General features: G+C 36.1%; 1 protein-coding gene across 8 annotated transcripts in view; it reads left to right on the top strand.

Annotated features, from left to right (window-relative positions):
- Ehbp1 (Eps15 homology domain containing protein-binding protein 1) overlaps nucleotides 1–25,483 on the top strand; it is a 533,072-nt gene that overhangs the window by 339,278 nt on the left and 168,311 nt on the right. For all 8 annotated transcript variants that reach the window (XM_071671877.1, XM_071671876.1, XM_071671880.1 and 5 more), the window contains 4 exons: nucleotides 11,324–11,431; nucleotides 11,559–11,688; nucleotides 21,256–21,314; nucleotides 24,948–25,271. In XM_071671877.1, coding sequence (XP_071527978.1) covers nucleotides 11,324–11,431; nucleotides 11,559–11,688; nucleotides 21,256–21,314; nucleotides 24,948–25,271 — 621 coding nt within the window. The remainder of the gene's footprint in view (nucleotides 1–11,323; nucleotides 11,432–11,558; nucleotides 11,689–21,255; nucleotides 21,315–24,947; nucleotides 25,272–25,483) is intronic.

Here is a 25,483-nt window from a genome sequence, read left to right as displayed (position 1 = left end):
ATTTGAAACTAGGAAATGCTCCAATATAGGTTACTGAGCAACTAGAGATTAATTGGTGTAAATACATAAGTATAATAATCTCTGGTTACCTAAAGGCAAGGCAGCAATGTGCAGAAGCATTGGAAAAGATAAACAAGATAATAGGCTTTATAGATAGGGCATTCAATCTATAGTTTAAAAACTAATCCTCATTTCTTATGAATTGCTGGCACCCCCATATTACTAATTGTGTTTATATTTTGAATACTTTGCTTGAGAGAAGACTTAGTTAGAATGGAAAGAATACAGCAGAGGGTTACAAAGATGTTTCCTAGACTGAAACACAAATGCTATGAGATCCATCAAGAAGACCTCAACTTGTTCAGCATAGAAAAAAGATTAAGAGGTGATTTGAGAGATGTATTCTGTATGACCAAAACTGACAATTTTGAGATAAGCAGGTGTTCAAGGATAGATTAGTCACTTCACTTTTAGCAGTTGATTCAAACTTTGGTGGAAGTGTTTTACTTAAAATGAGGCAAATTATGTTTCTTGAGTAGTATGGTCATCACAGTGAATGTTATCTATCAAAATTTGTTGCAAGTAACATCACAGCTATGTTTAAAATGAAGGTTGACAAATATTTAGCTTCAAGTCCACAACTTACTTTACTTATGCCTCTCTTCATATGAAGTTTTCAGGCATTTATCTGTTTCTGACCACTTATGGTATCAAAAACATCCTTGAAGGGAACCCAATGGTCTGTTGCTGTTTGCTGTCCTTTATATTTCTTTCCTAGAATGAAAAGATAACTGCGAGATAAAGTATTGTCAAAATAACTGATAACGGCTGCAGTACAACAATGGGTTTGCATAGGATTGAATAACTTCAGGGTGCATTTGCTTGAGGTTGGGGTTTACTTTAAAAATGAGTAAGAGTGTTATACATAGGATGGAAGACTATGTAGGAATGCATGGAGACTGTGTGTATGAAGGTGGTTTTTTTTTTTTTTTTTTTTTTTTTTTTTTTTTTTTTTTTTTACTTTGTCGCTGTCTCCCGCATTTGCGAGGTAGCGCGAGGAAACAGACGAAAGAAATGGCCCAACCCCCATACACACGTACATACACACGTCCACACACGCAAATATACATACCTACACAGCTTTCCATGGTTTACCCCAGACGCTTCACATGCCTTGATTCAATCCACTGACAGCACGTCAACCCCTGTATACCACATCGCTCCAATTCACTCTATTCCTTGCCCTCCTTTCACCCTCCTGCATGTTCAGGCCCCGATCACACAAAATCTTTTTCACTCCATCTTTCCACCTCCAATTTGGTCTCCCTCTTCTCCTCGTTCCCTCCACCTCCGACACATATATCCTCTTGGTCAATCTTTCCTCACTCATTCTCTCCATGTGCCCAAACCATTTCAAAACACCCTCTTCTGCTCTCTCAACCACGCTCTTTTTATTTCCACACATCTCTCTTACCCTTACGTTACTTACTCGATCAAACCACCTCACACCACACATTGTCCTCAAACATCTCATTTCCAGCACATCCATCCTCCTGCGCACAACTCTATCCATAGCCCACGCCTCGCAACCATACAACATTGTTGGAACCACTATTCCTTCAAACATACCCATTTTTGCTTTCCGAGATAATGTTCTCGACTTCCACACATTTTTCAAGGCTCCCAAAATTTTCGCCCCCTCCCCCACCCTATGATCCACTTCCGCTTCCATGGTTCCATCCGCTGACAGATCCACTCCCAGATATCTAAAACACTTCACTTCCTCCAGTTTTTCTCCATTCAAACTCACCTCCCAATTGACTTGACCCTCAACCCTACTGTACCTAATAACCTTGCTCTTATTCACATTCACTCTTAACTTTCTTCTTCCACACACTTTACCAAACTCAGTCACCAGCTTCTGCAGTTTCTCACATGAATCAGCCACCAGCGCTGTATCATCAGCGAACAACAACTGACTCACTTCCCAAGCTCTCTCATCCCCAACAGACTTCATACTTGCCCCTCTTTCCAGGACTCTTGCATTTACCTCCCTAACAACCCCATCCATAAACAAATTAAACAACCATGGAGACATCACACACCCCTGCCGCAAACCTACATTCACTGAGAACCAATCACTTTCCTCTCTTCCTACACGTACACATGCCTTACATCCTCGATAAAAACTTTTCACTGCTTCTAACAACTTGCCTCCCACACCATATATTCTTAATACCTTCCACAGAGCATCTCTATCAACTCTATCATATGCCTTCTCCAGATCCATAAATGGTTTTATAGGAGCTATTTTGCTATATGATAAGAGAAATATTATTGGATATTGATTTTACAATAATTTGCAACATTGTGAATATGAAAATGCATTAAGATTGAAAGTCCTCAAAAGCTGCTTTTTTTTTTTATACGTTAGCTGAGAAGACACGGGCATCTGAGGGCCTAATCAAGGCCATCTCATTAAAATTATAGATATATATACTCTATCAAAACTATAGATATATATACTCTATCCTGAGCCTGGTACCCGTTTTATTGACCAACCTCTAGGGATGGATGAACTGCTGATTTGACTGTAGATCGACTGCTGCAACCAAGATTCGAACCTATGCACTTGACCCTGGGTTGCCCGTGAATATTCACAGTCAGGAACACTAACCGCCCGCACCACTGTTGTTATTTGTAACTATTTGTTATTTTCCTGATAATTCTCTGTTATCTAAATGTAGGAAACAGGGCTCACCATGCAGAATTACATACAAATACTTCTGTAATTGTATGTATACAAACTAAACTGTTAGAATATGCTTCCAGTAGTTGAAATATCTTAAGTTGTAGGAATGAAGAAGAGCAGTAGGGAGTAACAAAAGATAGATATTGGTAATTCTAAGACTGTATGAATTAGCTTGTTGACAGGATACATTGTTCAGAATGGTTCACATTGTTTGACCAAATACCAGTGACCCATTGCTGGGAGGGATAATGCAATGTGCAAGAAATTAATTTCTTTGAAATATTTATATTTCTCCCAGGGTAGTGCTTCAGTTGCTTGTGCTCATTCAGTGGCATTCAAATTACATGTTTTAGTGACTTCATGACTTTGTTTTGCATAAAGTATATTGCTGTATAACGGAAAGATACTTTATTAGAGGTTCAAGGGAAGATATACGGACAGGTGACCAGAAATGGAAATGGCGTTGGTTTAATGATCTTATACAAGTAGGTGGAATTTTTTGATTGTGGAAATTGGATTTTCATCCTGAATGATGAATGATAATAGGTGCATAGCATCAGGTGAGCAAGCTATATAGATCAGGTCCTGAAGGTTAGATTTAGATTGGGCAGTCATATAGATTAGTGGTAATACAATATGTAAATAAACTTGCTAGTGGCAGCAATATTTTTTTTTTTTGATACAGTGGAATCTGTGATTTCTGAGAGAACTGAATAAATGGATATATGTTTAGCCTTGATTTTACAGAAATGAGCATGAAAAGTTCATGTTGATTTTAGAAGTGTGCAAAGACTCAGTGCTGTAAATGTTCAGTTGTGTGTTTTTTCATGATCATTTCTGAATTTTGCAAGTATCTGTTCAGATATTTAAAAGGTTCTTTAGAAACAATTGATTATTAGAAATAAAAGCTGTGTTGGGTAGGAATATCAAACAAAGCTGATAAACACAGTCTCTGAATGACTGATGTTCAAAATGTGCATCAGTTTCAAGAATTTCAGTTCACTGATTTTCGTTTTAAATATAGAGTTTGAATCTAGAGCCCCTAGTTACACATCAAATAGTGCTCTTGGAGTTTTCCTTATCACAGAGAAATGTTTTAGATATTTATGATGTGGACCCAGTCAGGAAAGACTGACAACTACTTACATATTCAGAAAAAAATGTAGAAAATGGGTGATAGAGAGGGGGTTTCCATATCTCATAAATGCTAGCAATTGCGTTTGGTTCAGAACATTCATCTATACATCAGTGACCATGGTTTTGTGAAAAAAATGGGTGATGGAGATGAAAGTACTATCAAGCACAAGAATGCTAGTAATCACCTTTGGTTCAAAACATTCAAATTATACTCGGTAAATAATGCAGTCATTTGTATTTTTCATATATTTTTTCTAAACTTTTCTTTTTTAGTAGGTTCTTACTTAATGCATGAATTATTGATTCTCCGTATATTTAGAAAAATATGAGAAAATGAATGGTAGAGATTGAAGGGCTGCCAAGCACCCAAGTGCTAGCATTCAAGTTACACTCTTTAAGCTATGCAGTAAATTGTATTTTTCATTTATTTTTCTGTACAGTTCTCTTCATCAAGATTCTTAATCTAATGTATGAGGTGATATTTATGTGCACATTCAGAAAGGTAAAGGAGAAAATGGGCACTGGAGTGGAAGAGCTTTGAACCAAACTAACACTAGCAATCACCACTTCAAAACTGTCAAATTGAACTTGGTAAATGATATCATAAATTGTACTTTTCATACATTTTTTAAACACTTCTCTTCAGTAGGTTTTCAGGTAATGTGTGAACGAATGATTATGTACATGTTGAGAGAGAGATAAAAGGAAAGGCCAGCTAGTGCGCTAGCATAATTAAATGTCTTTAACTCCTCACCAAGAAGTGCTTCCTCAGATGCTCTGAGGGCTCTGCCTGTGGTTGAGATATTGCTTTTCATTTTTATACCCTAGGTAGATATCTCTCTTGATAGCTGGATAGGGGAACTTTATTTGTTTAATTATTTTGTGAAGTACAAAAGCAGAAATAAGTATGAGGTATTTTCTGTTAAGTAATAGATTGAAGAGTTCCTATAGATATAAACTTAAAATCCTTACACTTTTCTTTTGACACTACAAAGTTTTATGCATGTGAAGCTGTAAATATTAGTAAGTGTGTGGATTTGAAACTGACTTTTGACTGTTTTAGCAGTCATTCATTTGTTTCTTATATTTTTTACATTCTTATATTTGGTGATTGTGACTAGTTAGAAAATTATATCCTGAGTTGATTACATTTTATTATAATCTATTAACAAATTGTATAATATTGTGAATCTGAAGGGTGTTTGTTTAAGCATGTTTGGTTTAACACCTCTTGAGCTGGTCTAGTTTTAGTCATTAGTATTGAACTACTAATGTATATATACTTTACGATTGTAGCTTTTTTTTTTGCATCATCAGCATATATATACATGGAAAACTTCATGAGTTATAAGTTATGGATTATTCATTTTTGAGTTGATACTCATTAAATGAGCATTTGTAAAGAAACTCACTGTTGTAGGTGGACACTATTGATGTTTAGCACTTGTTCTTCATCTTGTTCCTCGATCAGCTTCCGTTAAGTGTAAATGCAGTGTTTATCTAACATTGGAAACGTTTACCAATAATTATTATTTTGTGTGGTAAATGGATTTCTGTGCATGTTTTAAAATGTTTTTTTTTTTTTTTACTGTATGAATTATATTATGAGAGAATTTGATAAGTTCTTTCTTGTGCTGAAATAAGAACAAGCTAGCAGTAAAAATGTCACTAAAGAAGCACAAAAGGTAAGTTAGGGAACACATTACTAGTGTTTCTTGAATTGTTAGGTGAGATATAGACTTAAACTTTGTTCAGAAAATGAAAATGGATGATAGGGAAGTGAGAGATTAGAGGATTCAGTTAATAAATATGGGAGAAAAAACTTTGCAACTAATGAAAAAAAATTGAGTTGTTGCAATCTAGAAAGTTTTTTAAACACCAGGTTTTCCATCCTGTTAAGGTAGAATAAGGAACAAGTCAACAATGACCACAAGTGCACAAATCCAATTCACTTTGTCATTGATAAATGACTGAAACCAGTGCCTACACCCAAGGTTCACACTCTGTTCACTGGTTTTCCTCGATTGCTTCGTGTCGTGGTTCATCCCATTAACAACACATTGCCCCTCCATATACCACTCTGGACCAGTTTATTCTCTTCCATACATGCCTCTCACCCTCCTGATAATCCAGAACCTCCTTCATTCCATTCTTCTATCTGTTTCTTGGATTTTCCATTCTTAATTCTGATTTGTAGATCCTCTGAGTCTTTCTTGACTCTTAATCTCCATATGTTCATTGCATTTCAGCATTCCCTGGTCATCTTTCTCAACTAGATTGCACTTATTGCCACATCTCTCTTTCACTGTAATTCCTTGCATAATCAACCCCCTCACATTACATGTTGTCTTCAGGAACTTCGTTTGCAACACATCCATTATGTTCCTTCTTTTTAGCATTTAGAGGCCATCTCTCATTCATGCAGCACTGTTGAGGCTACTGTTCCTTATTACATTTTCGTAATGCACACAGGACCATATCTTATGTGTGATTCAGCTTCTGTGGTTCCATATGATACCTGAAGCACAGCAAGCCCTTCAAGCCCTCCTCATTCAGATTAACGTGCACACCATCTTGTCTTATCCTCTTGCTGCTTTCTGTAAACTTTTTCCATTCACTCACTCAAACTTCAACACCACCTGGATTTTGTTTGGAATCTGCCACCAGAATGCTGTTATCTGCAATAACATATGATGCACCTCCCATGTTCCTCTACCTGCAGCATGCCGAAGAACTTCCCATCTTTCAGAGATTCTTGCATTTACCTCCCTTACCACCCAACAATAAACACATTAAACAACCACAGTGACATTGCACCTTCCCAGGGAACTACTTGCCCCTTCTTCCTACCAACTCGTACACATGTGTTACTCTCCTAGTGGAAATTCTTCTTTGTATTTAATAACTTTCCATTTATTCCCTGTATTTATAGCACCTTCTGCATGGCCCCAAATCCATAAATGCTCCATACTCTTCATTCTTTTTCTTCTGGTATTTCTCGCACAAATTTTGCAAAGGTAAACACCTGGTTCATTCATTTTTTACCTCTCTTGAAGCACCTTATTCATTATATGAGGGGATTAGCACACATTCAGTCAGTCCTCAGGCATTTAATTTTGGGCTGTATGGAGGTTGAATAGCCTAACTATCAACCAATCAAAAACTCTGTCGCTACTTTTCGTGAGAGACTCGGGAGCATTTCCACCCACTCCTGCTGCTTTGCTTCAATTCATCTTTATGCAAGGCTTTCACTACTGCTCTTTCCATTCATTTTTATTTTTTCCCCGGATTTTTGCCAATACTGTTTTGGATATGAGGATATGAATGACATTTCCATAGATTTTTTTTTTTTTTTTGACAAACCTCCATCATATGGACATTCCTAAATTTTCAGGGCTGTATCTTTTAAGGGTTAATCTTTTATTCCATGTTTTTTGCATAGATATTAAATATTCAGTTATAGTTGACGAGCAAACGAGAAAGTTTATAGTGTCTGCCAAAAGAGGAGACCAGGCACACCAATACATGACAAGACCCAGGAGAGTAAATCAAAACTCCTAGTCCTGTGTTTAAAGATATAATGCAGGGCTAGTGTACCAATACTATTTGTTGGCTGTACAGTAATGATGATAGAACCCTATGGATAATGATGATTGAACCTTCTGGAACATGAAGGGACTAGTTAAGAGATTTTAACTTAATGTTTCCTTTCCATCTCTGTGAGACCCAGCTTTAAAAAGAATAAAAATATGCTGTCTTTCAGTTTTGGAGATATTTTTATAACAAGTAAAAAATCACTTAAGTTATTTCACCAGCTGCTTTCACTTTCTTTGTAAAAGTTTTGAAGAATTTCAACACAACGCACTAAAAAATGCGTAAGGCCTTAGTTCCAAGCTACTTTCCACTGTAGTATTTTGTTTATATATCCTGCATCAAAAATTTTATTGCTGATTATGTTTTATCTTGTATGATAAGTCTTCTCTTGGTTTTATCAATGTGATTTAATGAAGATTGTTTATAAAGGCAAAATTATAAAAGATTTTTAAAATTACCAGTCACATGAATCGGATACAGTGCTATCAAGGTCAAGCAGGCACTGGCACTGCTGCCTCCAATTTTCCAGAAATGCTTTCTCTTGCCTCATCTTGGTCAATTGTTAGTGCTGGAAGAGTAACTGTCCATAGAATCATTCATCTAATGATCTGAAGACAGTTCAGCATTGTCAATTATTATAGGACTATCTTTTGCCTGGTCATCTAAATCTTGCAAAAAGTTGGTCAAGTTTCTTCCTTCCCTGAAAACTTAGAAGAATGTGCTTCTCAATGGCATGGCTGGAGGGTGATTAACTCAGAGGAGAAATTGTTGTGCACTGCCACCTCGGCTTCCACCCAGGCTTCGTGAGTGGCCTTGAAAGAGAAGTGCAAAATCCCTTGCACAAGTTTATGTCTAGTGGAGGTGTACTGCTTGCATAAATATTGTATCTGGAGGAAAAAAGGGTTTTAAAGTATGTGAAATTCTGGGTGCTTGATATATGGGACAGGTAAAGGGCTCTGTGCTGTTCATGGATGAGTCATCTTACTCCCTTTTTGTATTTCTTACTAGTAGGGGACCATTCCAAAACAGTTCCAAGCAATTTCACTGAATACTGTGATGCATGTCCAAGACTTAGTATAAATACTTGAGTGGGTTAGTTTTGACCCACTCATCAATAAGTGTTCATGCTGCCTCGTTGACTTCAAGAAAGCACTGCAATGTTTGTATTGTACAGTGTAGGAAAACAGAAGCAAAAACAGTTTTTGAAGAAGGTGTTCATCAAACCTCATTCAGTGTATAACATTGCACTTTGTCTGCAAAAACCTTGTCCTCCTCCCCATACATTTTTAAAGGCCTTGATTACCATCTGCAGACATCTGGGCATGGAATTGGCAAGGTTCCTGAAATATTCTAGGTCCATGTTTTGGGTCCATAGGGTCTTGATCTCCAGAATGGGACAAGGCACTGATGAATGTTGCAGGAAGCAGCCAGCTAATTGTGTGTTCTGAATGCCCAGAGGACCTAGAAATCTCTTATTTACTCACATTTTCTTGCTTCCTGGCAAGAATTCAGGCTCTCTCCTGAGAAAGGTAAGAGCCAACCATCTTGAAGCACAGGTGGAAGAAATACAGTGCCCAGAAGCAAAATGCCCAAAATGAAGTGGCAGCCAGAAAGACTAAAGACAGAACATTCTTCCCTCAAGATCGCCTGAGGTAAACTGAGGCAGGTTGCTGGTGATCTCACCATTAGAAACACTAGTTTCAGTGGCCAAATGTACAATGATTCCACCCCAAGGGCCTCATATGCTTGTACCCACAATGAACCTTAGCCCTGTATTGTTGAAAATATATGAAGGCAGACAGGGTTTTTAGTGGGCACTATAGTTAGCTATTGATATCACAACCAGTGAATTTTAAGGGAACATCAATGATATGTGTTTTTTTTTTAACATTTGAGGTAATGTTGATGAGTAAAAGATGAACCTTGGTATGGTTGGTCAAGACTTGTGTAGTAATGTGCTAGGCCACTAAAATGGCTTGTAAGCTTCCAAAGCAGAAACAACACTGAGATAATTGCAGTCTGGGGATACTTGAGAAGGGAATTCTGTACTCAGACTGGGAAGAGATGCCAAAACATCTTTACATTTCTTGAGCATTACATACCAGAACATCTTTATGGTCCTTGAGCACAAAGGTATGATTCATAGGTATGATGACTTTAACCTAACTCCTAAAGAGATCAGGTGGTGAATCATATGTTTACAATTCTTCAACAAGCTGTTTGCATTAGGAATTTTCAGCCTTATCTAGATAGAGATGTACTGGATGGGCAAAATGACCTGGTATTTTCAATAAACAAGAGATCTGAAGTCTTTGATGAACACCACATTCTTAGGATGCTTGACATTATTGCAAAAAGCTATGCTGGTCTGATGTTAAGAATTTGAGCCACATTATCATCATCTGTCAAGCTTTACACTGAGATGAGTGCAGGTAGATCACTTTTTACCATTTGCTAATCAGTGGAGTACATCCAATACCTGAGATGATAATGCTTCATAAAGAAAATGAGTGTTAAAACCTAGGCTTTGCTGAAATGATCATGTACTATTTGGATACAAACCCATCAGTTTTGGGGAGAAACTTTTTTACAGTAATGACAGTTATTGTTCTTATTGTTATGGTGCAAGTATGATGTATACTGTGGTAAGGAGAGGTAAACTGAGGTGAAAGTTCTGCCTCTGGCAGGTTGAATTATGCTGCGTGATTGATATTACCAGATGTACACATCACTAACCTGTCTCAATACCTGTGTCAGCTAGTTCCTGAAACTGTGGTCTCAAAACCACAGGCACTGTTTGGAAAATACTTGTTTGAAAAGTGTTCAGCAAAATTGATGAAGGATCTTATCTAGGAAGACTAAGAGCCTATGATTTTCACTTCAGCAAAACTTTGGAGTGCTTCCATGTCAGTAGAGTCATAATACCAATGGAGGAGCTGACGTTTTTAAACTTTTGCTGAAATTGCTTAGGCCCTCTTGACCACAAAGCTGCACCCTTATCCAGTGACATGATTGCAAAACTCAGATGTCAGCACTATTAGTAAGAAAATTGAAAAGTTCATGCTTAAAGAGGGTTGTGCCATGATGTTTCAGTTTTTTATAGTATACCAGCTAAGTGCCTTTTGTATCACCACATCTTGTTGGAAGTTGTCATGTCAGGGGCACCAGCAAGCATGGCTGTTGAAAATGCAAATTATCATATTATTTGGTCTCATGAATTGAGAATGACTAGAGATATGAAAGTGATTTCTTTTGAGAATTTCTTTCAAATCAGCATGAACATGCATCTAGATGATTTCCTTTGCAACTCATAGTTTTATATGGAACTTAATAGGTTAAGATTTCTAAATCTGTTTTGTTCCATAAATGAAACATAATTTTGTTGTACCCCTTTCCCGAAATTGGATTATTCATAGAGACGAGCTTTGTAATGTAGTTTTGCCAGTGTCCAGTCATTACAAGTCACATTTGACATCCCAACAGATTGCAAGTTAAGCTAAACCTTCTACTCAGTTGCATATTTGACATTAAGTGTATTTGTATTTATAAGGTTTCTAGAGATTGTGTAAAGATGAATAGGTAAATAGTGTAAGAAAATGTTAGTTCTAGCTGCAAGATATATCTCAGTAAAGCACTGATGCATTTTAGATGGTTAGAGAAGCTTTTAGGCAGTTGTGGAATATTATATAGTGACTGGAGTCTTCAGCATTTTGTTTTATATTGAACAGTATTCCTAAATATGCTTTTGAAATTGATTACTCTCTTCCCTGTGCTTTCCTTTTAAATTTTTCACAAATTCTAATATCAGAAAGATTAATGTGTTACTTTTTTGTACTTTAGCGTCCATCATCTAGACATGAAGAGCTTAAAGAACGAGCAAGACATTTATTAGAACAGGCCAGACGAGAAGCTCAGAGTCGCCCTGGACCTCAGCGATCATTATCAAAGGTACATCATTTAGTAACTTTTTTCCTATCTGATCTTAAATCTCATCACCTTGTACAGTTGCAATAAGTAATTTAGATTGTGCTAATCAAAAAATCTAAAGAATTTCATCTCCTGACCCCTCTTGAAGGAGGAAGAAGAGAGGCAAGCACAGCTACGGGAGCGTGCACGTCGTCTCATTGCTGAAGCCAAGCAGGGTGTTGTCTCTCCATCCTCAATACAAGCAACTACCCACACTCAAACTCGGGACCACACTCATGGTATGTAAAGGCATGATTGCGTGATGATCCACATCATTTATTTATATATATGTAAATATATTTGATGGCCTGGCACTCATTTTCCTCACATTCTTGTGATTTTGAATTACTGATTAGCAATGATTGTGAAAATATCGTTTTGTGAATACTTGACAGACTTATGCCATTGTGCTAGTAGGGAGACTAACTTATTTAGTATCATCTTAACAGTCTACTATATTGTATATGATCATATATAGTTAAGCATTACTTTGCTTTTTATATATTAAGCAACAGTGAAAGGAGGCCCAGTTTCCCAATTAACAGAAGTATATTTCATATCTTCTACTTCTTACATCATCCAAGGACTGTAAATGTTAACAGGTAAAGGCACTGCCTACTTTATTTTTTATAATAAAAATGAAGACCTGTTTTCTGATTTTGTCAATGAAACAGGAAGATAAAGTCACACTGCTCCCGAAGTGATGGTGTTAATGTGTGGTATTGATAGTTATATTTAATTTCTTATAGAATTTGCCTCTTCTACAAATTGTCATCATAGGAATTTTTACAGTGCTTATGTGATTTTTTTTCTATTCCAAGCGCACTAAAACCTCATTAATTTGCACTCACTCCTTTTTTTCATTGAATTATGCAAATTATGCATAATATTTTTCTTCATGTATTGCAGATGAATTTAATGCTTATCAAAGGCTCACCAATGAAGTAATTAGAGTCTTCTTGAATTGTGGTGGACATTTATGGTTCATTGGTAGAGAAAAAGCAGGCATGCTTCTCTAATTTATATTCAAAAACTAATGTAATGTACTTAGATGATAATAGTAGTACTTGAAACTAGTTTTTTTTCTAACTAGATACAATAAGTTATTAAATGTGTTGTATATCTTTTGATTTTTTCATATACATGTTTATTTTTTATTCTTTATAGTGTTAAGCACTCATTTTTCCGTAGTGCCAGATACAGAAATTCACCATTTGAGGTCTGGTTTGATTATTGATATATAGTGGTCCATCTCAGTGATGTAGGTGCTTTTGAAGTAGTGCAACTAGAGATCTAAGGCGTAATTCTGTATATGAAAAAAATAATAGTCCACATAGAAGTAATGAATCCGTCAAATGTAAGACAAGCCTCATGTCTGAAGGGAATCTGCAGACATTGAACCAACATGCACCCAGACACATCCAAACATCCATGCACCTAACTTGCCAACCATATGTTGCATCTTGCACAATAACAGTGTACTCACTTCACTATGTGTGTGAAATGAATATGTAATTTAACACACATCTAGATGGTGTGCATTTTTTGAAATACAAAACAAGTGTGTGAATTAATGAAGTTTCATTGTAATTGGGAAAAGACAGTAAAGTTAGTAGATGAGATTGCCCAGCTCTTTTCTGGTACTGTATATCATACTTCAGAATAAGCATTTATATGTTAATGTTTTTAATGAATATTTGATGACACTTTGTACTATATTGCAAATTTTGACTTGTAAATAAAGTAGACTCGTTTATCCACAAGTGTTAGGACCAGAAACTTTGTGGATAGAAGAATTTTACAGATGATAGAGAAAAACCCCCCTCCCAAGCAGTATTTATCCCTTCATGGCCTATATATCATCACATACTGTTCAAAATGCTTTTGAATATAAGAAGAAAATAAAACATTACTGGCAACATAAGATTTTGAAGCATTTCACAAGAGTACAGGCTTTATTTGTGCTCAGAAAATACTTTTGGTGTATTTTGTTCACATGAAGTCAATTTTCAGTTTGTTTAGGAACCAGAGTTAAGGGTTTCTGTAGTGTGGGTGAATATGAGTACTTTTATCCATTTCTGCTTGGTTCAAATTCAACTAAAACACACCTTTATTTTTCAGTAGCCTGTCTTTGTTTCAGATGTTATACCTGAGATCAGTTTTATGTTTCTCTTTATCAGCCTGTCCATCTGTGTTATATTTCAGTCATTTCCCAGTTACTTGGGGTGGATCAAGGCTTTTCTGTATAATCACATATAATCTCAACATAAATCCAGTGTACTGATTTGAACAAAGGCTGTTACACAACTATAATGCCTCTTTATGATTCACTTTGACACAAACTTATATTCATCACATGCCACTGTTTCCATTTTCACCCCCACACAAAAAATACCTTGACCCAGAAATTACAAGCATATCCAGTTATTTTATGTTGGTGTATGTGATTTTCTCATTGCCTTTCACTGTAATATTCCTGGCATTTGCATGAAATGCTCATGTTTTGGTTTTTGAATTTGTTGCCTTTTTCATGTCGTTTGAATTATAACCAAGAGTGACATCATTCCGTTTAGTCTGTCCTCTGCTGGATACCCCCATGGATGGATTGACATCAGTCTGTGTAGCATGGGGAGGGGGGTTTTGCCATGTTAGCTGACGTACATTTGCCTGACCTAGTATTTTCTGTCTCGGATGATTCTGTATTATGGACATGTTTTCTTAGTATTACTTTTTTTTTAATTTTTTAGTGCTGTATCTATTAGAGTTGCACTTTGATAGGTGCTGTTCACCTCTAGTAAATAAGCCTGTGTTCTCTAAAGAAATCTTTTCAGTGATTTGATAAAGTTTGTGAATGCCTTCTGTGAGCATACTGTAGTTCTGTTACCCTATAATTGATATTTATCATTCTGATGGTGGCATATGTGTTAGTATCATAGAAGTATTCTAGATACCTGATCCTTTGTTATCATCTTTGAACTTCTCAATCAGTTCTTCATATGTTCCCAATAGTTCCTTAGATCTACCCTTGATGACATCATTTGTGCCTGTATGAATTATACATAGTGCATCCTTAACAGTGTCTGATGATGTCTTCATAATTTTGTAGGACAATTGCTAATCTAGCAAAATGGTAACACTTTTAATTCTTTTACTGTACTGCTTCTCAGAATTTGCCATCATGATGCGTAATCAAATAGTGCCTAGTAATTTATTATTCTTGGTTCATCCACATCCTGATCTTTTAGTGTTGTAGATCAGTTGAGGTCCTGAAGTACATTTTAGTGTGAGGAATGTTATCCATGCTATTGTTCGTGAATATAAATGAAGGTCTTGAGGGATTGATAACAATTACTCTATAATGGGCAGATTCCTGTGAGAAAGTACCTGGTTTGTGGGAGTCAGAACTCAGTTTTAGCTCTCAAAATGAAATGTATCCAAAAGGATTTATCCTTTTTGATCATTGTTGAAAATAAGAGACCTGCAGACGCTCATTTCGAGAAATCATTAAGCTATCTAGACCTGTGTCATCATGGTAAGGAAATGATATGAGGCTGGTGGTGACTGTGCCTTAGTTCCTTTAATTTTGATTATCTGAAAGTAGCTTTCTGAAAAAGAAAGTGGTAAAGAAAGAAGGGTAAGTTATGAATGTTCATAGGGCTCTGCTTCTGTTTGAGAAGTAACTTCTCATTCTTTAAAACTTGCAGTTCTTACCTTTGGATAGGTCTTCAGAAAGCATGCAGAAATGGAGGAGGAATTTAAGGAAGCCTTAAGAAAACTAAAAAAAAGATTTACTGTTAGTGTCTTTTGACCTTCATTTTGGAGTGTTCGTTTCTGATGGGAGTATATGGAGAGACAATAAGATCACCAAACCTAAACTTAGGTATTATTAAACAAAGGCATTTTTTCATTCCCAAAGACCCTGTTTGTTAATTTCAACAAAGGAAAGGTTTCACAACAAAAGTAAAGTGTAAGCCACTATCCATACATCCCTGGTATGCAGCCTTGGTTGTGGAGGAAAAGCAGTTTTTGATCCAGTGAGGAGGATAAAGGTTTTAAGGAGCCTTAAAGAGTTCATGGGTTTCCAAAATTATTTTTCTACGATGGAGAAAGTCATTAAGGGTATGAGCTGAAATTTTTTTAGGACTGTTAAAACAGTCTCACTTAGAGCTAGAAGCTTTGGGTTTAGGTTAACCTTACCTTTAAAAGACGATCTTCAAACTTCATCAGAACTCTGTCCATAAACAGTGATTTCACTGACTCTTCTTCCTAGTCCCAGATCTGTTGAAAACTGTTTTCATATGAAGATATTTCAGTCATAAAACATATAAAACTGAATTGGTAAAAGAATCAGGATATTCAACTGCTTCCCTTTTAGCTTAGATTAGGAAACTTCAGTTTTCCTTAGAAAAAAAGGATATCACATAGAGCCAAAAACCATCATGTGCCTTGGCTAAAGTCTCTTTTACTGCACTCTTATATGAAGCAACAGTGATACTGGTTTCATTCTTGTTATGAGAAAGACTGGAGGAAAACTGAACACATTAATTCCTCAGAATCTATTACAAAAGATCATTAGACTGTTTATTGTTGTCTATTAGGAAGAGCAAACCATGTAAATTATCCATACTTTGTTCTAGGCCTTGGTTTTGAAAGAACTAGATTCTAGTTTCTAAACTAAGAATTTGATATCTTTACACTCTTAATTAGTGACATAGTATGAGGAATCTTGTGTGAGAACTGGCACATTGGCATTAATTTCTTGCATTGGGGTTGTTTTACCTACTTTAGAGCAATTAGTCTCTAAACCTTGAAAACCAGTCAGTTTATGAATATTCTTCATGGTGATATGTATTAGAAGAAAAAGACAATTTGAGTGCAATTGCTTTAGAATAGAGTCATGTTATTGAACCTTCATGCATCTGAATAAAGATTTGAGAAAACTGTTGATGTCAAGAAAGCATTGTCCTTTTTGGCAAAGAGATCCATTTGGGGATTCGCTGTTAGTGACAGGTTCCATTTGAAATAATTTAATCTATGTATTATCTTAGACCACATAGTCCTAGATCTCAATAGAGTGTATGCCCAAATGCTACAAACTCCAGTTGGATAAATGCTTAAGGAAGCTGTCTCTGTGATGCTTTTAAGGTAAGAACATGGTCTGTCTTCCAAAGGTGAAGAGATGAGAATGAACCTTACTGTACTTATTAGACATTATGCATGTGTATTGTTGTCCATCAGAAATTGAGCTTCAAGAGCTTTCTTCAAAACATTCAGAAAGAAAAACTGTCAGGAAACCATTAATCCTTTCCTATCAATATGTCAATAATTCTAAGCTTGTTTTCATACAACTGCATTTATGTAAGGAGTATGGTAGCCCCACTCAAGCTTGGTGCATCTGTCCAAACCATCAAAAGGGGGTATCTTTCCTAGAGGTATCATCAGATTTTCCTTATTTGTCTACTGTTCCAGTGCTTTGCAAAGCTGTTGGAGGAATCTCTTGATGCTCTGGGGTTTGGATGATGCATATAACATCATTCAAAGAACTTGCACTTATGTTCTGATGACATATATTGTCAGAATAAATAAGAGTACTTGCCTTTACATTTTGATGAAGCAATATCTTGGATCCCATTGAGGTTTACCTAAACTTAAATTTTTCTATCAATGTGTCAGGTATAACCCTGTGGATGTCTCAGGATTTCGAGGTCATTCTTTAAAAGTATGATTTTATTACAAGATTTCCATATCAGGAATTTGAATTTCTTGGTTTTAATATGAGATGGCAAAAAAGAGGTTCTGTGGTAAAGATTATTAAAAATTATTTGAAAGAGAATTTGTATTTGCCTTCCTCTGTTGAGCAGGTGCCAAAATTAATTCAGTAGCATGATTTCATCATTATAGATAATTCTTGATTATTTTCATATTCTAAGTGATGTGAAAATTCATCTAAGAATGGGGATTAGGGTGCTATATTAGGCATTCAAATCAGGCTAGGTTTGTTCTGACTTATTGCTCGGTGAAAAAGTGATCGTTTTGGCCAAGTGAAATTAATTTTTTTCAAAAACATGGCAGCAAAGGGAACCATAGAGGTAAAAGTGTCTCCTGTAGTGGGTTGGGGGCAAAGGTTTTTGGAGCATTGAAGAATGTGTTTAAAGAGAATTCATTACCTTGGAGGGCAAAAATGAGCATGCTTTGAAGTTACAGTAATCTTGACAGTGTTATATGGATGTGAGGATGCGCAGAGGAAAGTGGTGTAGGAAGTGAAATGTTTGAGGACTCTATCTGGTGTGAGATGGTTTGGTTAAGTAAATAAATGGTAAGAGAGGTGTGATGATAAAAAGATATGGTTGAGAGGTAAAAAGATATGGTTGAGAGGGCTGAAAAAACTGTTGAAATGGTTTGGACATCTGGACAAAATGAGTGAGGATATCTGTGTCAAAAGTGGAGGGAACAAGGAGATAGAGGAGACCAAATTGGAGATGGAAGGACATCATGAAAAGCTAGAAAATGAATCTGAATAAATGGGGCCTTTCTTTGTCTTCTTGGCACATCCTTGCTAACACAGGAAATGACAATCAAGTATGAAAAGAGAATATACCAGATTTCCTCCCTCTACCATCAGTCATTTACAGGAAAAATGCACAATGGCCTTGTGTGCACTCATGCATTTGCTACCTATTATGTGCAATATATCAGAACTTTTAGATGTGACATTAATGACATTCCCCATAATTTCATATCCCATAAATGCAAGGTAAGCTTTTCTAGCATGTTGGTCGTAGTTTCAGAACTTCACCCTCTGTGTTACTCCCATAACGTACAGCACATAATGCTTGGTAGTAAACCAATAGTAGGCCCATTGTTTATGAGAGTTCTTTTTGTGTTTATATCAATTATTTATAGAAATTTGTATGTCCAGTTGACTTCTTTACACATAATTTGTAAGCTGACAGCTAACACTAACCATTTGAGAAACTATCTGCAAGGATATGCATAAATGAGGATAGAGAAGACTTGACCCGAGAATTTTGGTAAAAGGAGAAGATTTATATCATGACGATTGGCTCAGTTTTTCCATTCTAACCACAGAAAATGGTTTGTATACTGTAGTACAGCTATGTGTATGTATTGGTTTGTATTGAAACAGTACATATGAGGTACAGAGGTGTGGGGATTTAATGGCTTTTGGTTTATTGTAGTGGAGAAAATGTAAATATAAGTATTTTTTTATTTATTTTTTTCTACACATTCGCCATTTCCTGCATTAGCAAGGTAGCATCAAGAACAGATGACAGAGTCTCAGAGGGAAAACTCCTCACTTGGCTTGCATCTCAGTTCATTTGTTTGGAAAAATGAAATAGAAGGGTAGAATTTCCAGCCTTCTGTTCCCACCTCTTTTAGTCACCTTCTATGACATGCAGGGAATACATCAAACATATTCTTTCTCCCCTATCCCCAGGGATATGGTTGTCTATTATTTATCATAAAAATGACATATATTTAACACTGAACATTAGTTCTTCCCATTTCCTTCATATTATCTGATTTGATGTGAGGTTTCAATAAACAACTTATGGTTGCTTAAAAAAAAAAATAAATGCTTGAATGTAGATCATTATACAAACATTACAGTGAATCCCACTACTAGGAAAAATCTTCCTCATGAATTACTCATAAATCTTGTTAACAGAGTTGTGGGAAACAGCACAACAATAGAACATGTCATGTAGAAGATTTTGGTTACTGTTATATCACAAATTTGAATTACATAGATGATCATCTTAATATAGATTTTGTATTTCCATATACAGTATTAGATTACTTATTTTAAGTTCTTAAGAAAGAAGTAAGTGTAATACGAGACAGATGTGCTGCAGCTGTAAAATTTAAGCAGCTAAGAGTGTCTGTAAAATATGGGCCCTTCCTTTGTTGAAAGTTTCAGCTGTTCATTGTGTCATTCTTCCTTTTTATATCAGTGAAAAGTTTCATCTTTCCAGAGAGTTTTTTAAGTGACTGAAATGTGGGAGCATTAGGTAGATTAGTGAGTTGGAACATTTGGTGGACACAGTAGAAGTCTTTAGTATTAGAATAAGATAGGAGCCTCGGGAAACATTTTACTAGAGTTTCTCTGCCAGTAGCCTATTAAGGGTGTAGCACTTAAGGCTAAGAAGTGGCACTGGAGTTCACCAGTTATGGAGACTTTTTTGTCATGGCTGCTCCCTTGAGGGGGTTCCCAAGGAGAATGGGTGTCAGAGATATAGATAGATAGGAAGATATGCAGAAGTGACACAGGCAAAACAATCCTCAATCGTGGCTGTATTAGGTAAGAAAAATGTAAGGTAAAAAATTAATGAGGAAATTAATCAGAGCTCCCCAAATGTTTGTAGGCCTGACAATTAAAGGTAGAGAGGTTGTAGAAAGAGGGAAAAGTGAAAAGGAAGAAAGTTCCACAGCATCACTTTCTGAGGGAAGAAGTGGGTATAATAATGCTCAGTACTTGTATGGCTGTATCCACAAGGCAATTGTTAAAGTAGCAGTTTGGCACTAGTCATGGGTCCAGTCCTTGGTGGTAAGGACATATGCAGACAGCTCATGAGAGCATTGGTTGAAAGAAGTGCAGTGAATTGTGAGAGAGCAACATCATCATGGCAAATGATGAGGGATAGTTGGAGAGAAGGAGAATTTAAGAGATAGAAGAGTTTTGATTTCTCTCTGGCATTTAAAGAGGTGGAGGATGAGCCACCCCAACTTGTTGGTCTGATGAAGAGCCTTTTAGATATGAAGTAGCTGCTTACAAGAAAAATAATTCCGGTACATTTACAACACCATAAACTTTTGAGAATCAGATTTTTTAAATGTTATGTGAGGTGTCCGGGATATTAAAGCATATGTATTCCCTGCATGTTTTTGTTTTAGCAGGGATGAATTCTGGCACTTGAAAATTGAACAGTGATATAAATGACATTTACAAAGACATATTGGTAGAAATTACATTCTAGTGCTGTTAAACTTATCTAGGGTACCATTTCCCCATTCCGAGTTACTGCACAGGTCCAAATTATGAGATGTGAAGTACTTATTATAAGGGAGAATGAGTGATAGATAAAGGAGAGGAGGGGAGGGGAAATGAGTTATGTAGAATGGAATGCTCAGTGTAAGAGCAAAAAGTGGTAAATGTTAAAGAATGATTGGATATGGAGAGAAGGAAAGTGGGTTGATATGAGAGTATCATGAGAGAAACCTCTTCTGATAGAATGAAAGGTGGAAGTCACTCCATCAACAAAAACAGTACTGCAGTGACCCAACTTAAGAGGAAGCTATCCTTTAGAGAACAGGGGGAATAAGAAAAGCCAAAGGAAATTTAGAAAATAAAGATTTCAACTGCAACTTTGGATGTGTCCTAACTGTTTAGAAAGCAGGAGTTAAGGAGTCTCAAAAACATTGAAGATGGCATAAGTGAGAACAGTGGGGTGATGGCTAGCAGGGTTGGAATGGTTTCCTGTCTCGCATTCAAGGATCATAGATATATTAGCTGCATTTAGTGCATTTACCTTGAAAATGTAAAAATTGACCAAGCTGTCACAACTGTGAAACTGCTACCTTCTGCTTGCTTGTATTTTTACTTGCACTCTTTGCTACTCGTTACCTGATGTTATTGAAAAACTTCCTTTATACCTTGAATTTTTTGTTAAACATTATTAATCCAAAAAACAATGATACCTTATTTAATGTTTTATATATTTTGCACGGTTTCTTGCGTTTTATCCTTATATATACTAATTTTCTTTTGTTTATATTATCTGCAGAGGATGGTGATGGTGTGAATGATGAGTTTCCAGTACAGACAGCTTCATCTTGTAATGAGGTAAGGAATGAAAATTGGCCATGATATTTTTTGGATACCTTTTTGCTTTCTATAAGGGCATGCAATGTGTATACTAAACATTTGATTAAATTTTTCTGTTGACATGATCCTATTTTATTGTTTGTCATTACACACTGTCATATCCCCTCAGTCTTTTACAATTCACATTTTTTTCTTAAATTTCCCAGACATACCATCTCTTGGTCCCTTCATGCAGTATTTTGAAAATTTTTATGTTGTCCATGGGGATACTGTGGTATTGCATTGAGATATTCTAGCATAACTGCTCTTGTTCATTTCTGGTGTAAAACCTCTCTGACAAATCATTTTTGACACAAAACAGTGGCATGAGCAGTATGGGTGAGGATGTAATGCTTTAACAGTACTGAAATAATGTTTTATAATTTAGTTTTTTTACCACTCTATACCATTAGGCTGATAATGTGGAATGTTGAAGCATTTCTGAACAGTAATGCCTAAAGCCAAGGAATTTATTATAGCTATTAAGCTGGTTGTCATGCTCTTTATCTGTTTTTGTATTGCCATTTTTCCTCATTATTTCCAGTATTTTCCTGACTCTTGTAGTTGATCACCTTTCCAAAAATATTGATGTTTTCACTATGGCCCATTACTCATGTTCAATTAATTCTCATTGTTTCTATTGAGGCAGACGCCTTGGCCAAGTATAATGGTGCACGTAACTTACTTTCTTTTGGACCAGAAGTTTATTGAATATTTATCCATAGAATTAAATGTTTTAGCCCCACCATTACACAGCTTTGGTAATTAGAAACAAGCAGTGAAATTTAGCTCCTAGTTGTTGAAGCCTGTGTAAACCCTTCTAGTATTCAGACTCACTTTTTAGTAAGTAACACATCACCTTTGTCCAGATGTACGAAAGGACGTGTTGAACACTCATGAAGATTGTGATCATGGAATGAAAGGAGATGAGCACAGACCTTGCACAATGGTTTAGATTGTATGGACTTTAATAGAATATATTTGGAGGCTGCAGTTGATAAAATAAACTGTCTTTTTATGGGAAAGCCTCAACTTTTGATATTTGTCAGAGGACAGTTTAACCTCTTTACAGTTCTCCTTTTGTAATATTCTGGCAACAGTTTAGGCACAGTGTCAACTTTAAATATCCCATCACACACATTCAGATTCCTGGAGCTTATTTCCTACAAGATTATATTCACGATGAGGCTTCCCCTTTTATTGCTATGTTGCATCCTTTATACTCTTATTTGCCTAGGTTGAATTTCATCAGCCATCTATCAGGCCAGCTTTGACGCTTTTATAAGTAAATAAGTAGGTGAATTATGGTAATCTGTATCATTCTTTGCCTCTGCTATGATTGTGGTATCGTCTACAAACGTGTTTAGGTATGAATATAGTCTTTTTGTTTAGTCCCCAACATGGATCACAAAGAACAGTGGATCTAAGATGAGCCTTGCAGCTCTCTACTGGTCCTCATTCCAGTTTGAGTAAGCTTCTCTTACTTTCAGTTTCCTTCCACAAAAATTGGTTTATGTTGATCAGTGTTGTCTACTCCTTTTTTGCTACCTGAAAATCCAGCTTCTTTACCAGCCTTGTAAATGGTAAAAGGTGTTTTCTTACAATCCAGCAACGCACAATCCACCCATCAATTTCACATGTTTAAGACAGAGCTGACTCTTTCGTGTAGTTGAAGAGATTTCTACCGATGACCTTTCCTTGAACGTATGTTTCATATCACTTAGTTCATGCTTTATAAGTAATCATCCTCTTACTTTTTGATTATCTTTTCCAGCACTTAAAAGTAGGCCCTTGTCAGTGAGATGAAAGTCTATGGTTCACCAAACTTTTTCCATCTATCTCCTTGTAGATAAGCAAAACATGCTCTCTTCCAGTGATTTCTTGAACAATATTTACGATTGTTATTTGTTGCATCTTTTGTGCACTTCAGACCCCTTTTTGCTATCTCTTCTCCTTTGCACTTGTTATTTGTTGCATCTTTTGTGCACTTCAGACCCCTTTTTGCTATCTCTTCTCCTTTGCACTTGTTATTTAACTCTGCACATATTTCCCTGTCATTGTCTGTAGTCCTACCTTTTGAATCCCTTAACCAGATGAGCTGCTCTTAAACTGTCAGTTTACTCATGTTAGATTTATGGAAACATCATGGGTTTTACCCTGCTTTGTCCACACTATTCTATTCAAAGTGTGTGCTTTTCCTGTGCTATATTCATTCTGCAATATATGCAGTGAGTAGTGCATGCTATCCCTTCCATAGGAAAAATATCGCCACAAGCACTCTTGGGTAGGTAGGTACTTTTTATATGCATTTTGGCTGAGGTGCATTTTGATTCTCCTCCATAGCACATCCTTAAACTCCTCTACATTCTAACATCATGTATAGTGTCATATGTCTGTTTTCCAACCTTTCGCCACTTTTTGAAGCCAGTTACCAATGCTGAAACTCATTCATTGTAGATTTCACATGACTGTCTGTAACTGGGCTATAACTTTTGCCATAGAACTGTATTTTCCAATTTATGCTCTAAAACAAATGATTCAGCAATGAGTAGATCCAATATTGAATCTCCTCTTTAAGTCTGGTTTAGACTCAGGCCTCCTTTTTTATTGTCATTAACTACTTAGCTAAGCTCAAACATTACATAGTCACTAACCAAGTACGGCATCATTATTCAAAATTTCTATAATACTATTTGTAAAGATGGGATATACTAGTGATGGTGTATCATTCTGTCTGATTCCCATGTGCTCATTGACAAGCTGAAATCAGAGATTTTCATATATGTACTCATAAGGGCTTTCAGTCCATGACATTGTCTCCATGAGAATCTAACTTCTGCCTGTCTTTCTTTTTAATTGTAAACTCCTATCATTAGGACTTTGAGGAGTGTCTTAATGCCTCCTGTACCAGCCTGATTGTTGCTACATCACTTTTTATGAATAATTGTTCTGATCAGAGATTTATAGACAGGAAACACTATAAAAGTTTTTTCAACAACAATTTCTCTTTCCATGATATATCATTTGAGTGTGTCATCTATCAGTATTTACTAAAAATGTTATCCTTTGATGAGAGAACCATTCCCCCTCTCCTTTTCTATCTTTATTTTCCTCTTTGCTATCCAGTACACCTTTGAATAGATCATGTCAGATTTAATGCCTCTTGTAAGATTCATCTTCACAAGTGAAATGATATTTGGTTTGTTTTCCCAGATTTGGTCCTTGATTTCCATTTTCTTACTGTTTACTGATAGGTCATTTTGTGTGTGTGTGTGTATTTAGTAAAGGAGATTTATGTAAACTTTCTCTGTTGTGTTTGCTGTAAGTTTTTATTTTAACTGAACAAAACATAATTTGAAATACCATGGACTTTTTTTTAGAAATTAACTTGCATTATCAGCATTTTTCTTTTGCACTGCAGCCAATTTGTTAAGTTGGACACAATTAGAGAAACATGGGGAAACAATACATTTTCAAGCAAACATTTTTTTTCATATATTTTAGATAATGATTTGTTTATTTCAAAGCTCCAGTATTTTTGCTTATATTGAGAGAATATTTTAAAACTTTTCAGTCCTGTTGTCTTGTATATGATGTTAAGGGCTTTTTCAGGAAAATGGCAATATTATCTCATCATCAGTTAGAGAAGAACACAGAATACCTTTAAGTAGTAGTACTTGTGTAGCAGCAGTTACCACTACATCCAGCACCACAGTTTTAGCACCGTCTGCCTTCCCCACAACAATGTCTCCAACTGAAGTACAATCCTCATCATCCTCACCACTATTACGGAACTCAGGAGCGAGCATAGGTGGCTCTAATGAGGGCGTTAGAGAGGTTCGGGCACCCAAATTACAGTCATTCAAGAATATAATGGATAGAATGTCTCCTGAAAAAGAAAATGTTCCTCACTCTCCAAGAGCTTCTCCAGATAAGGTAGGGAACAGAATTGACCTTCCTTTATTTCACTAATTTTTGTTTCATGTGAATGATAGAATTATGAAGGCTAACTAAAGATATGGCCATTATATATATTGTTTGATAGGTACTGTATCCTGATTCATCCCAGGTCTCTTTTACTATGTGTAAAGTGATTAGTGGGATGTTTTTACTCCACTGTTTCATGATGTTTGAGACATTGTGTCCAT

Source organism: Panulirus ornatus, chromosome 17, assembly GCF_036320965.1.
Source record: "Panulirus ornatus isolate Po-2019 chromosome 17, ASM3632096v1, whole genome shotgun sequence".
In the NCBI taxonomy this organism is placed as follows: Eukaryota; Metazoa; Arthropoda; class Malacostraca; order Decapoda; family Palinuridae; genus Panulirus; species Panulirus ornatus.
Note: the sequence above shows the minus strand (reverse complement) of the source record. Positions and strands in the feature narration are given on the sequence as shown.